At 38.6% G+C, this 14,705-nt stretch overlaps 1 protein-coding gene across 1 annotated transcript; it reads right to left on the reverse strand.

Annotated features, from left to right (window-relative positions):
• Positions 1-7,974: 7,974 nt before the first annotated feature.
• foxc1a (forkhead box C1a) lies at positions 7,975-13,252 on the reverse strand. Its single transcript, XM_058799499.1, has one exon. The coding sequence runs from the start codon at positions 13,043-13,045 to the stop codon at positions 11,585-11,587; it is 1,461 nt and encodes a 486-aa protein (XP_058655482.1). The 5' UTR covers positions 13,046-13,252; the 3' UTR covers positions 7,975-11,584.
• Positions 13,253-14,705: the final 1,453 nt, after the last annotated feature.

Genomic DNA, 14,705 nt, shown 5'->3' on the forward strand with positions numbered 1-14,705 from the left:
CAGACGGGGAGTTTTTTCTTTGGATGATGAAACTTACCTTCAGAAACTCTCTGACATGAAGACAACACCTCGTGGATTAATGCCATTTTGAAAATTCTGCTTGGGTTTTCTGTTGGTGTGGGCGTCAACATGATCCCAGCTGTATTCGTGAGACTTAAACAGTTCAGTTAATCTTTTTCTGTTTCTGTCAGCTAATTTTCTTTTTGTCAATATGCTTTGTGACAGAATTGGTCATAGATGATTGTGCTATTGATTTCGCAACCTAGGATTAAAGGAAAGGGGTGCGATATGAGCAAAATGATATTATGTTGCTTCATGGCACTTTCAATTTGAAACACCCAGTAACTAAAAGAGCATTCAATTTTGCTTTTATTATGTTGGTTGTTTTGCCGCAGTTTGAAAATGAAATTTTATCTGAAACAAATAAACAAGAATCTGGCAACATTTATAACATTCACTCTTCACAATTGAAACGTCCGGTGAATGGTGCAAAAAGGTTAATGCTTTAATACATTTGAAATTAACATGACACTAAACCTAAGTGATAATGTTATCAAAAGCAAAAGTGGATAAAAAAAAAAAAAACTTATTTTGAGCTCTTTTATTGAGTATTGTGACTCATGTTTCACTGGACTCTTACCTGAGCACTTTGCATTGCAAGTACAATGCTTTACCAGGTGCACAACTGAGCAAGTTTACTACGTTAGAAAAGCCAAGCATATGGAGCTGGTTATGTGATGCAAACATCAAATTGTATTAAAATACAAATTATGCACTATGGTAAAAGTCTTCTGAGGTCATAACAGTATTGTGCAAGGAACAGCATGAAATTAAGTATTTATTATTCAATAATCTGCCCTGTTATCACAATTTGCACGAAAAGAAATAAACGTTGTTGGTGTTTTACTGAAACTAGTGTTCATTTCATCTGGAAAAGGCAGTGAATTGTACATATTGGTATGTTTTTGCAAAAATGCGGATAGAGGCATGTTTTTCCACTGAGCCTGGCTATATGTCATCAGCACTGTTGGAGTGCATTGAGATAAAGTGAAGGTATGTATGCATGGGTATGTATGCAAGATAAAATGATTTGTTTAAGATTGTGTGTGTGTGTGTGTTGCACCAGACAATTAAAAGCAGCACTTCCTTGCTAAAAAAGCTCTAATAAATTCCCTGTGTAATTCACATACTGCTCAAGAGGACAGACACGTAAGACTAGTCTGCAACTTTAGTCAGCTTTAGGACATTTTTGAGCATATTTTAGTTCACCGCCTTGTCTGTGGCTGTGTGTGTGCATATTCATCTGTGTGGTCTGTCCAGGGTTAAGATCAGCTTTTAACATTTAAAATTTGCATGAATATACTATAAATATAGAAGCCAAAATGAGGGTCATTCATAGAAGGCATTTATTTCACATTTCCTGTCCTTTGTGCAACTTCACACACACACACCCACACACACAGTGACTTTAATATTTTGACATGATGTCTTCCACACTCGGCCAAGAAAAAGGAAACCAAACTTAATGGTAGCATGTAAACAAGAACTCTGCCTAACCAGGTCAAATAAAGGAGCTGTTGACTGAGTCTTTCTGAAGTGTGTGTGTGTGTGTGTGTGTAAGTGTGCTCTTGATTTCTAGGGGGTTCAGAGAGCGAGAAAGAAGGACAAAGAGAAACATGGACGTATGCCATACCTCACTAACATCAGTAAGGGACTATCAAGTGTCTATTCGGCCTTTGACCATCGGCATTGGCATATTACTGCATTTCATTTTACCTTCCGTCTTACCTGTAACTTAAGTCAGTATTTTGTGCAGTGCGCATTCCTGGAGACATTATAAAAAGTACGATATGAGTGAACTCTGCCAAATGTTTCAATTGAGCAGATTTAATTTAAGCATTTCTCCAGGACCCCCACCCGCTTCACTGAGTTTCTCCACTGTGTGCACGAGCGCTTTCGGTGAGGTCGGTTGAATTTGATAAAACAGGACATATTTGGTTTGTCTGAGGTTACTGCTGTGGCCTATAACTGGTTCCATATGATGGCCATTGTCTCTGGTAATAATTCCTAATGAATTATTTGAAACATGCATTTGTGCATATGACATTTTCAGGGTGGATATTCTGACACTTGTGGCTTTTGATTAATTCATGCACGCGCTGTTCTCTGATTTGTCATGTACACTTTTACAGACGTTTTTGAGATCTCAAAAGGAGACACGTGAGATTTCTTGCAGGAGACACATCTGAGAAGCAGAAGAATTCAGCAAAAGATTTTATTTTTATCTGTTGTAGAAATGAGCAGAATTGTCAGTGTATTCTGTATGGGAGCTGAGCAATGGACTCCAGCAGGGATTGTGGGATTGACAGCGGAGCAAAGCAAGCTGTGAGAGCAACGCAAAGTTAAAGAATGTTGAACTTTAAGCAAACGAGAGACGAAATCTGCCCGGCAGCAGCCAGTCGCCTTAAGATTTAGGCTGCGATGTCTGTCATGAGCATTTCATAATCTGCTGGATTTAGTACTTAAATCACATTCTTACATATGGCATAATTTAAAAGTGCAACTTTTTTTAAAAGTGTACTTTATTTAAGAAACAGTCGCTCTCTTTAAGTACACTTAGGTGGTCTTTTATTTTATTGCACTTACATTTATGCTTTTATCCAAAGCAACTTACATTGTATTCAAGGTACATATTTTTATTTCTGTTTCAGTTCTTGCTTGCCTGGGAATCAAACCCATAACCTTTGTGTTGCTAGCACCATATTCTACTGTTTGAGCTACAGGAATGCTGTAATTACATAGAAGAAATATATGAAAAGAATATACTGTTAAAGTGGCTTGTGGAAACCTTAAAGTCAAGATGAAATCAAAAATGACCTTATTTACTTCTCTAGTAGACATGCCTGCTCTTATTTTGAGCAATTCATCTGTGCATGTTATGCTAAAATAAAACTAAAATAATAATAAATAAAAACATTAAATTGTCTGTAATTTTTCATTAAAATGCTCCATCTCTGAAACTCAGATTTTTTTATTTCAGATGACTTTGCCAAGCCATCTTCTCGTTTAACCTTGCAGCTACCTGTCATTTGGAGATCCAATTAAGTCTCATTCTTCATGTTTCTGATCGAGTGTCCTGTTTCAGTTGGAAATACATCAAATTAGTGAAGCTAAATGGGTTATGAATGCATGTTGACTTTAACACTGACTCTCCAGCACTGTGATATATATGTGTGTGTGTGTGTGTGTGTGTGTGTGTGTGTGTGTGTGTGTGTGTGTGTGTGTGTGTGTGTGTGTGTGTGTGTGTGTGTGTGTGTGTGTGTGTGTGTGTGTGCGTGTGTGCGTGTGTTTATGACACTCTGCTTGAGGAGGTAAATCCTGGTTTCCTGGTATTCTGGACACAGACTCAGATCATAATCAGACTGGAAACATGAAATAATCTTGAGCAGAGAAAACCCCTGTACAAATATCCCTGGACACACGCATGCATGCAGTCAAAGGAAGCCTTTGCTTCTGTTTGTCATAGCATCTATAAAATCTGCTGCAGTCAGTTTAAGTGAAGTTTAATTTCCAGAGATCGGTTTCATCACCTCTCACACAGCAGCACTGAGGCATAGTTTTAACCATAATTGTTTTAAAGAGAATTATTCTAAAAATTATTATTTTTTTTTTTTTTTTCATTTTCAATTTTTTACCTTTCTGTGTGTTTCTGTACCTTAAATCCGAAAGGCGAAAATGCTCTAAAAAGGATTATCAATGTATTGCTGGTACTTTGCGAGATGAGGTTAGGATGTTTATTAAACTTGTCCATCAAAACATTTCCCAGCATTTTATACAAGTATGACACAAACTGTCCACTGCCATTGTTCTTGTTAGTAAAACAAACATGGTATTTCTGACCCACATGCTCTCTGGCTACTGACACATTTGTAGGAGTAGATAGAAATAAGAAGAAAATGGAATAAATAAATAAAATAAATCCCCATCTTATGCCTTGTCCCAAGATCTCTGCACCTGTATATATAATGTATTTCAAAGCAGAAGAAGAGATCCGAGCTCAGATTTCCTGCATGTTTATACTGATCCTGGTCACGAAAACAGATCCTCAAACCCTTGAAGAAAATTGGTGAACATCTGCCTGGGACTGTATGTATAAATCTCAGAGTGCTGATTATTATCAATCCCCATATAATATCTTATTTATGAGCATAGGAAGATAAACCTCATCCTCAACTACTTATTTTTAAAGATGAGGTTTATGAAATCTGATCCTGTATACAGTAAGACTTTAATGTACTAGTCAAAATATAACAGAAAAACAGCAATATAAATATGTCGTGCATATATATTTACAAGGTCTAAGTCTAATTAGTGTTCTCGTTTTTGGTTGTAACAATAGGCAGACGATAATAAAGCCGTATGAGCATAACCATGTTCAAGTGACCTATAACCAACCTTAGCATGAAAAATAATAAATACATTTTATTGTTATTTGATAGAAGCATTATTTAGTAATACTTTTTATTAGCCTATATAAATGGTACTCCATAAACATGAACCCTGTGCGTTTAAAACCCCTGAATTAAAAGGACACGCGTATTGTGACAACGAGGAAAATGCATGAGTCAAAAAGAAATTCAGTTTGAATGAGAACAGCGCTGAAAAGGGGAATCAAAAGGCCCTGAATTGTATTTCAGATGAGACTGGATACTTACATAAACCTTAACCGTTGTAATGTGAGTATCACTTAAAATGTGCATTTTTGTCGATAGTAAATGCAGATATAAAACTATATTTATTAGTGACATTAATTATATATCCTACATACATATAGCAAATTAAAAATAAATAAATAAACTTGATAACGACGGAGTTACTTCTTTATCCTGGTGATAAATAGACTTTGATATCAAATGATGCTGAACTGGGGGGAAAGGCATTTATTACATTATTATTATTAAGTCATTCCAACTTCACTCATTCGTTCGTTCGTTTATTTACTAATTTATTATATGTTTATCATTTCTTTCCAGCCAGGAGCTTAGTTACTTTGAAGTTTTTTTTTAATCGGACGGGCCTAAACCTTTCATAAATAATACCGACATTTAGGCTACTCCAAATAAAATTTATTTCGGAATGTAAGTTCATTTCGATATCCAGATCCATTTCTACTTTTAAACTCGTGCAAATGCGTTTAATTAAGACATGCTCAAAAGAGACAGTGACTTTTTGACCCGAGCAAAAAAAAAAAAAGCACAGGTTCACATGCAGGTTTCATTCATCAAGACCTCTCACAAATGATCATGTTTTTCCCTCTCTAGCTGAGGTAATTAAAATAGGAAAGGGCAGCCAAGACGTCAGGGGGGAAAATCTGATCGTAAATTTAAATTGGAGACAAAATCTTCTATGTCAAAGCAGCAGAATCGAGATATTGAGGTTATAATTAGAGCGGCTGCACATGGCGAGGTGGGCTGAGGGTCTGGACTCAAGGCGAGCCTGTGTGGAGCTGCGCGTTTTTGTGCCAAGGTGCTTGGGTTATCCAAAGGTCGGTGGGCTCGGCCATTTCCCTTAAGTCTAAAATCACACTGGTCCCTTTATTCGCGCAAAGAGCGCCTTCCAAACGGGCAGGAGCCGGCGATGGGCGTGTGGGGTGTATGTGAGAGCTGCAGACTGGATGAAGATGCCAAGAAACGTCGACTTGCTTCTTAAGATTGCTTAATTGTTGAAGCTTTCAGATGTTTTGTTCAGCAGGCCGGCCAATGTATGGAAATGCGATTTAAATTTAAACGTGTAGAAGCCTAAAAATTTGGTCTAAATTTAAACGTGTAGTGAAAAATGTTTATTTCTGTTGTTGTTGTTTTATTATTATTATTATTATTATTAAATTAAATTAAGCGAAAACCTACTTCGTTTTGATTCTGTAACCTGAACTGATGAGTTCGCGTCCCAAAAAAACTCTTCTGCAGAGCTTCATCCGTGGGGAAGCCATTTATTCAGCTTAAATAGAAAAATCGTGGGTTTCGAAGTACGCTAAAAAGGAGGCAACGGGGTGGGATATTTTTTCAGGACAAGTCTTTGAGCCTTTAACTGGCAGTTTGACTGTCAGACAGAGCCTGAGTCTATGTGGACTCCTAATTGAAAACAGATGGCGCTTTGAGGTTGGGCTCTGTGCAGCAACTGTGAGTTTGAGACGCTGCTCTTTTCCATTCAGCCTCAGCGCTCAGTCAAGCATACAGGTGCACGGTGTGTTTCTCTCTGCCTCTCTCACCTCAGCTCTTCTGCCCTCACTCAACCGGGAAATGGAAACGTCTATACCGACGCGGATTGATCCAGAATGTGGGTTTTGTTTTAGCGCGTGACCTGGGCGATGCAAATGAACTGCATGTTTGTGGATGAGTGTTTACTGTTGATCCAGTTGGTTAGGTTACATTAGTATCCAAGTTGCATTAGACTAATAAGTACCGAATAATTCAAATTATACCATGTTATGAAATAAGTTGACGCTACACAATGTTGTTGCAATAGGCTATCGTTATTAATTATACCGGCTTGTAATTAAAAAAGCAAATAAAAACGTAAGAACATCAGACAAGAAAAAATACGTGTTTCATTCATTCAAACAAAACTGTATATAAGCGGCTGCTTTTTTAAAATACATTTGAAGGACAATACAGAATTAATTAACGATGTTTTTATAGATTAAAGGGCGTGCATGTTCAAAACACTCTAATTACCGTTTTGTATCCGCAACGATATTTGTTAAATTAATACTTTTCTACCTCCCCATCCTCAAACGATAAGCTAATCATGTGATTGGAAGGTCTTTTGTTTGCTTTTCAAGGTGGTTGAAAAACAAAAATAGCCTACTGAAATATGAAGACGTGTAATTATATAATAACATATATGTAACACGTATGTTAGGTTATCTGTCACATTAGTGGATTAAGGTAAAGACAGCATTCTGCTGTAGCAGCAAACTCCTAAATATTGAAGATGGCTTTATTGAAAATTCATATCACATCTTTTGATTTTAGTTTTTATGCATTTTACACTGTCTTTGATAAATCACATTGCCATGAGCGGATAGTCTCAGCAGACCAAAAGCGCCAGCAACTTATCACGATCTTGACACTGAAACGGATATATACGTAAACACAACGTAATATTCTTCATCTGTGCAATAACGAACGCATATGTAAAAATAAATATAGTTCAGTAGGTAAACAGTTTAATAGATGGGTTGACCAGAGTTGATTTGAGGGCGTGATTCTGCTAGAGAGAAAAATACTTGCGCTTCCTACATGATCATTAAATTAAATCAAATGAGCATTTTCAATCTTTAATCAATTTAATAATTTATTTTAAAGTCTGTATGGATATACTTCGTCCAGAAATTGAGATGTTGTTATGTTAGTTATGCAATATACCAATACGGTTTGTTTTCTTACGTAAACCATATGTTTTCATTTGCATTTGTTTGGTGTTTTTCAATGAGCCACAGTATAACGCTGTTGCTGCATTTAGAGAGATTATATCTTCTCCAGTGCATCGATTTACGCTTCTTATCAGCAAAAGCAATTGCTTTGCCTGTTCTGTCAAGTTAAATTGTCATAAAACGTTGTTGCTTTTCGATATTTTTCTCCTTGCATTAAACGGAAATTAAAATTGGGATGTTTTGACATCAAAGGAATGCTGAAGATAATCACTTTTTGATGTCTGATTCAAATCCGTGTGGGAAGCTGTATGGATGTGCGTACAGGAACGCAGCGGAACCATCTGAAGATGGAGAACTAAAAACATATTGCAATAAAAAATAATGTTGATATACAGAGTAATATCAAATAGGCTATATCAAAATGGCCCACCTACATATCTGGACACAGGATAACATTTGAGCAACAAAATTATAAAGAAAAACAAAGTGCTTGAAACACATCAAATCCAATGTCTATAAAATAATATTTACAGTGATCGTCAGGATTGTGTAGCATTTTATTAATAAACATTTTTAACATTTTAAAAGTACGTTTTAGAACGGAAAATGTATTAAAGAGAAACATTTTACATAAATTGTTGCAAATGTTCTTTTGGAATTTATGTTTGGTTTAGGCTTTCATGTTGCTAAAAAATATCGCTCAGCGAAACTTTTCTGTTTGGTGGTAAATTTTGAACAAATGACGAACAGCATTTCAATTCATTATTTGAACGTTAAAATTAAAAGACGATTGTCAAAGCAAAATAGGCCCTTTGCTACGTAACATGTAGGCTATTAATCTGGGGTGAAACAGCTATTTCAAGAACGAGAGAATGCAACGCCTAAAACACTCCAAGCTCCAGCCTGGTGCAGGAGTCAGGATCTCTCTCAATCCAAGAGCTCGAATGAAAGCATGCATGTGGAATTTCAAATGAAGGCCTGCAAGCAGCAAAACACACCTCTCTGCACCTGGACTGTCCTATAACTCAGACCGCTCTGCTCTGTTCTGTCCGATAAGACTGCTCGTGAGGGAGCTGGAAATCATGCAGATTTAAGGAGCTGATCTGGAGTACACAGCACGTTCATGTCGCTGTTCTCCTGCGGTATTGTTGATGCTGCTCCGGCGGCCGACATCCTCCCTATTGACCCCCGTCCCCTTCTGCCTTTTCCGTCTCATGAAAAATGATTCCTGCGCACTGATTGAATTTTATTCCTTCCTGACCTGGCCCGTTCTGTGAGGGCGCCATCAATCTTGGGCTTAACACGACGTTTGTTTATTACTCGGGAAAGGCTCTAATGACTTTTATGAGCATGATTACAACTTTTTTTTTGTGGGGAGAGAATGCGCTGTGAAGGCCAAAATTCATTGTGACCAGACGCACATGCGCTGCACAAATTATTTGTAAGCTGTAACTAAAATTGTAAGTGTCATGTTTCATTTATGTACAATTACTGATACTGAAACCTATTATTCTTATTCTTATTATCAATAATAATAATAATTAATAATAAGCCTATGCCAGGCTATTATTATTATTGCCGGCACTAACAAATGCTCCAAAATCGGTTATGTTCATATCTATACATATTATGCATATGAACGTTCTGAAAAGTTAGTGTGAGTAGGCCTACTATTTTAAAAGTAAAATTTTAAACAAACGGAATATGGGCACATTTACCACATACCGTCCCGAGTGAACGAGGCAAACCCGAGCCGTTTTGTTGAAGCACGCAAGTTAATTGGCCGATTAATTAACCGCTGTAATCACTACCAACCGCTCATGCAATGAAAATATGTGAGGCAATGAGAACACGTGTGCCTTTGCCCTCAAGGTCTTTGGGCCTATAACTGGGCCGCAGACTAAAATAAATACATAAAAATATAATATTGTCCGTAAATAATAATAATAATAAATATACACAAACTTAAACATTTAAAACAAGTTTAAGTATCAGCGAGCTTTCATACACTGATAAAAATGGTAACATCTCCGTTAACTGGTTTCATTCGAGTCAAAAATATTATTTAATATATCTGAATCAACCTAAATACATTAATTTATACCAATACCAATAAAACCATAAAAGTTTATGAGATCAATCAGATCGTTAAGGTAACAGTTGCAGATCATCACTTTTTACAGTTACATATTCTTCACATTTTACTTAATTGTTTGGAAAATTGTATCATTTAAAAGCCTATAAATGTTCGTGGCATCACATCAATACAATGAAGAAAAATAAAAGGAGATGCCACTCGCTTATTCCCAAATAGCATTTCTGAATAAATGTGAATCAAGAAATGCTATTAAACATACGGGTATTTTAGTGGCATGTTTCTTTAACCTGACTGGTGGATGTCCAGATAAACGTCAGAAGATTTAACTACATATAATCTGCATCTTTTAGTTTTTTTTAAATTGTACACAGGAGTTGATTTTCTGCATAGGCCTTTTCTGAGGACGCGCCTCTTTAAGTATATTTATGCTGCGCCTTCTAGAAGTCCTGCTGAATCCTCTAGTGGTGATCTGAGTATCTTTGGCATGTCTGGTATGATATTAACCAAGCTATGTGCAAGTAAACACGTGGACACTGAACACAAGTGCTGAATTACAATGACCAAACACTGTTCCCAAAAGCCTCAGGTCACGACGATGACAGACAGTCGGAGTCTGCTTATGGAGTTGCGTAAGAGCAAATTATAACAAAACACGTCGTCACCTCACATCAATTAAAATATAAACTGCATGACAATAGTTGATTATGTTACTACCACTGCTATTGCTCTGTAAAAACATAAAATATGCAGTTGTTGTTTAAAGAGATTTATCTGGTCTAAACCTTCAAAAGGATTTTAGTGGTGTAACTTAGATTCATGAATTTGATTCAGGCACATTAAATAATATTTTGACTTAAACCCAGATGAATTGGATGCTACCACATTAACCACATTTTTAGCTTACAATTGAATTATTTTTACAGTTACTATACAGATAATAACAATAATAATAATTGTAATAAGAATAATAATATTGTACGTCTGAATTCCGCCTTACTTAATTGCGGGCCGTGGATTCTAGACAAATTTAATTTAATTGAATCACATGATATTTTCATATTTTGTATTTAATGTATTTATTTAGTATATACAATATAAGCGTAGAATGTTGCTAAATTTAGATTTAATAAAATATGTAATGAGTAATGATAAAATTACTAAAAACCTAGACATAAATAGCATTTAATTAATAACATTAAAAAATAAAGAAAATTAAAATAAATCTCAAGCTGATGAATGCATATTTAGTAGGCTATTGCACGGTTCCGTAAAATATTAATTTGCTTGCAGGGCCTGTGATTATTTTCATATAAATCAGCGTGCACGATCAGATATTTATTCGTTTCTTGTTGCATTTTAGCATTAGACGGGCGTTTGGATCAAGAAACTGTGCCACAGCAAAGCCGAATCATTTCGGCACGCTTATTTGGATCATTTATGGAGGTAATTGGCACTTTCTTCAAGCTATTGTGCTCTAAATGCATTATTACTCTATACTAGCACACAGTTCTGTTCCTGAAAGGGGTTTAAGAAATCAGGCGTAGCCTAATTTTAACTCAAATAGCATGGCAATTTATTAAACAAACAATGCAGTTCCTTCAGAATACTTTTTCAACAAAAGGAGATAATTTGAAAGAATATGGCGTTATACATGTTCCGTTCCTTGTTATAGTGGAACATTTGGACAATGAATGCAGTTCGATTTAGAAACACTTTTTGGTGTTTGGTCCATAATATCCGGCTACACTTTAGAAATAAATTACTATATGCAATTTACACGTAATAACAAGTCCATAAACGTCTGACGCACGTCAACACAGCCCAGCATATAGCTCACAAAAACGAAGAAGACTTACGTGTTATTCGAAGTAACACTGTCCTTAACAAACCAAGATCAAGTGTGTCTGACTCGCGTTTGTGTTCGGTTTCTTTTCAGTCCATCACGGGGGTAGAGTCGGTAAATAGCTATCAGCGTCTCTCGGTATCGAGAACAGAGGAAATCAACAACAACAAAACGAAGAAGGAGAACAAAAAATAGGCTACTTGTTTGGTCAAAACTTGCTGCAGTCGTACACAAAAGCCCCCGACGTGCGGTATATGGGCTGACTCGGGGGAAACGACATTTGACAGCTGTTATTCCCGTTCACCGGCGAGTTATTCAGACCGATTCTCTGCGATTCGAACATCTCTCGGACCGAGTGGAAGTTCTGCTGCTGCGCAGGGTAAGTGGCGCCTAGATGGCCAATGTCTCCAGCCTGGTTTAGGTACCATGACGCGAGGCGCCCTTGGTGCGCATGGTGGCCCTCCTGAGGATTCCCGTGGTTTAAGGACGACGTGGTGGTCGTGATCGAGTAATCGGGCAGAGTTTCGTCCACGGTGGTGGTAGTGGTGGCCAAGTGGCCCGAGCGATCCCCGCCCGCGTACAAGCTCATGGCCTGCATGTTGCAATGATAGGTGGCGTTGGAGGTAGTCGAGATTGAGTTCTGGCTGCAAGGCGAGCTGTACACAGACGTCTGATTGGGAGAATAGTTCAGGGACAACGTGGGAGTTATACCTGTCCGTGAGGGGGCCACGAGAGACGGGGTGAGCTCGCCGGAGCTCTGAGGCGAGCCGCGGAGGGAGGTCATGATGTTATCCACGCTGAAGCCCTGCGCGGCGGCCTGGCCTTGGTGGTGATGCTGCTGCTGTTGCTGCTGCTGCTGTTCGCCGGCGCTGTCCAGGCTGAGAGAGCGGGTGGAGGGGATGCTGTGAGGGCTACCGCTCGATATACTGCTGCTGTCGGGGCTCTCGATCTTGGGAACGGTTCTTAGCGAGGGAGACACGGCTTGCGGAGGCGTGGATGTGCCGTTCTCGGTTTTAATGTCCTGAATGCGCACTGGCTGCGAGCCTGGCGCCGACTGCTCCTGATCGCGGTTCGTCTGATTCTGGTTCTGATTCTGCTGGCGAGAAGGCGCTTCCTTGACGTTTCGCTCGTCTTTATCCTTCAAGGCGTCTTTCTTTTTGAAACGCCGTCGTCGGCGCAAAAAGCTGCCGTTCTCAAACATATTATACGAGTCCGGGTCCAGGGTCCAATAGCTGCCTTTACCAGGCTTTTTGTCATCGCGGGGCACTTTGACAAAGCACTCGTTCAGGGATAGATTGTGTCTGATACTGTTCTGCCAACCTTGCTTGTTGTCCCTGTAAAAGGGAAAGCGCTCCATTATGAACTGATAAATGCCGTTTAGGGTCACCTTCTTGTCTGGGGAGTTCTGGATGGCCATCGTGATGAGCGCGATGTAACTGTACGGCGGTTTTACCATATCCTTGGGCTGCGGCTGCGGCGTGTACGGTCCGTACGCCCTCGCCATGCTGGCAGGGTACTGCTCATGGGCCGCGTGAGAGTACATGCTCATGGGAGCTGGCATCCCGGTGTACCCCCCTCCGGCGGCGGCCCGGTAATAACTTTGGTCGCTGCTGATGTACGGCACGACTCCCAGCGAGTTGGGACTGGAGACGGAATAGCGCGCCTGCATGACTTCTCTCCAAACGGCGCTGGCGAAGAACAGACGTCAAGAAGTCTGAAGCAATCCACAAAGTCCTCTGAAACCGGGAAGGCAGTCCAACCGAGAGTCCACGTTATGCCACCGTATTTACAAAATGTGACTAGTGGATTGGACTCGCGTACTGGCCACCTCTGTCTGTCGGAGCGCGCATTGGAAAACTTCTGAACGCTAAGCATCGGTCACTACATAATACTTTTGCGCACTTCAATTCTTTTCCCCTTTTGCTGCCAGTAAGACTCCTCCCAATAACATCTAAGTTGTCCAATGGGAGGTCGGGCCGTGCAAAGCGAGCGGCCACACACAAGGTTGAAGAAAAACGAGAGGTGTTGGGACGTCCCAGCCCACCCTAGCCAAACACACACTTCTCCAGACCTTAAAGAACCATATACTCTCCACAAACTAGCCAGCGCGGATACGCACCAGATTGAAAACACTTTAATGATTATAATGCAACATTACGAAACGTGTGTTTATAAATCATTTTGAATGTGTACCTGAATATTCTAATGCTATTTTATGTGTATATATATGTATAGAGTTTATTTGCAAAAACAGATAACTGCTGTTGTTGTTTTTTAATTTTCAAAAATCATGTTTATTATGTTATCATGTTTGTATTGTGTTAGTTTTAGCTATTTTTTACCTAATCAAACTAACCCAACTGCAGTTTGATTGAGATTAATTGGGATGCGCAATGAAAAAGCACGATTAGCCTATTGAAAATTGCTAAAAACGGAGTTATCTGTTTTTGCAAATGAACTCTTCATATAAATAATAATAATAATAATAATAAACGGATTCATCACACTCCTTTCCTGAATTATTCGATTAATTAATTCTTACACGAACATTTAAAACAAACGTTGATCCAGCCGTAGTGCAAACGAGTGCTAATAATGCATTGTAATGACTTGTATTTCGCACCAGTCCATTAGAAGCGTTGGAGAACATTTGTTTTCAAACAATCAATACGCGAATTAGCGTAAATAATCTCCGGCTTCCTGCATTTTTAGTCGTAACGCTGGTTCTTCATTAACACTGGCTGTTAGTTAACGGTCTCAATCAACACCGGGGAGCGGATCAAAGCCCATCATCCCGGGCAGAGAGCTCATTATGCTGGAATTAAGTAAGTTAAGACACTGGAGAAAGAGCCGAGGTGCGAAAGTTTGCTCCAAGTGCGAGTGAGATTAAAAGCCCTGAGAAACAAATGGGTAAAGCAAAACACCTCACATGTGTCACCACTGGTCAAACTGGTGAGAATCATGTCATCCTTCACCTCTCTGCGCTGTTTTATGGCATGCCAATAAAATCGGCCTGCTCATGAAATGGTTTACTTCCAAAGTAATGCCCTTGCCCTAAATGTATATGTTTATTTATCTGTCATTAAGGATTTAACAGATTGTGAGCACTTTAAAATAGTTGCAATCATTTGAAAATGTCAAATTGCAAGCATTTAATTATAATTACTATTTATCCTTTTTTATTCTTTCAATTTAAACGTTCTTTTTTAATATGCACTTAAACGCTTCTTCAAGCTCCTTTAATATGCGTTTATAAAGCAGGCCTAAAAAGTGCGAAAGTGAACGCTTGGTATTATTTCGAGGTAAAATCCAAACAATCCGCCCTAATT

The sequence above is a fragment of the Onychostoma macrolepis genome, chromosome 02 (genome assembly GCF_012432095.1).
Source record: "Onychostoma macrolepis isolate SWU-2019 chromosome 02, ASM1243209v1, whole genome shotgun sequence".
Taxonomy (NCBI): domain Eukaryota; kingdom Metazoa; phylum Chordata; class Actinopteri; order Cypriniformes; family Cyprinidae; genus Onychostoma; species Onychostoma macrolepis.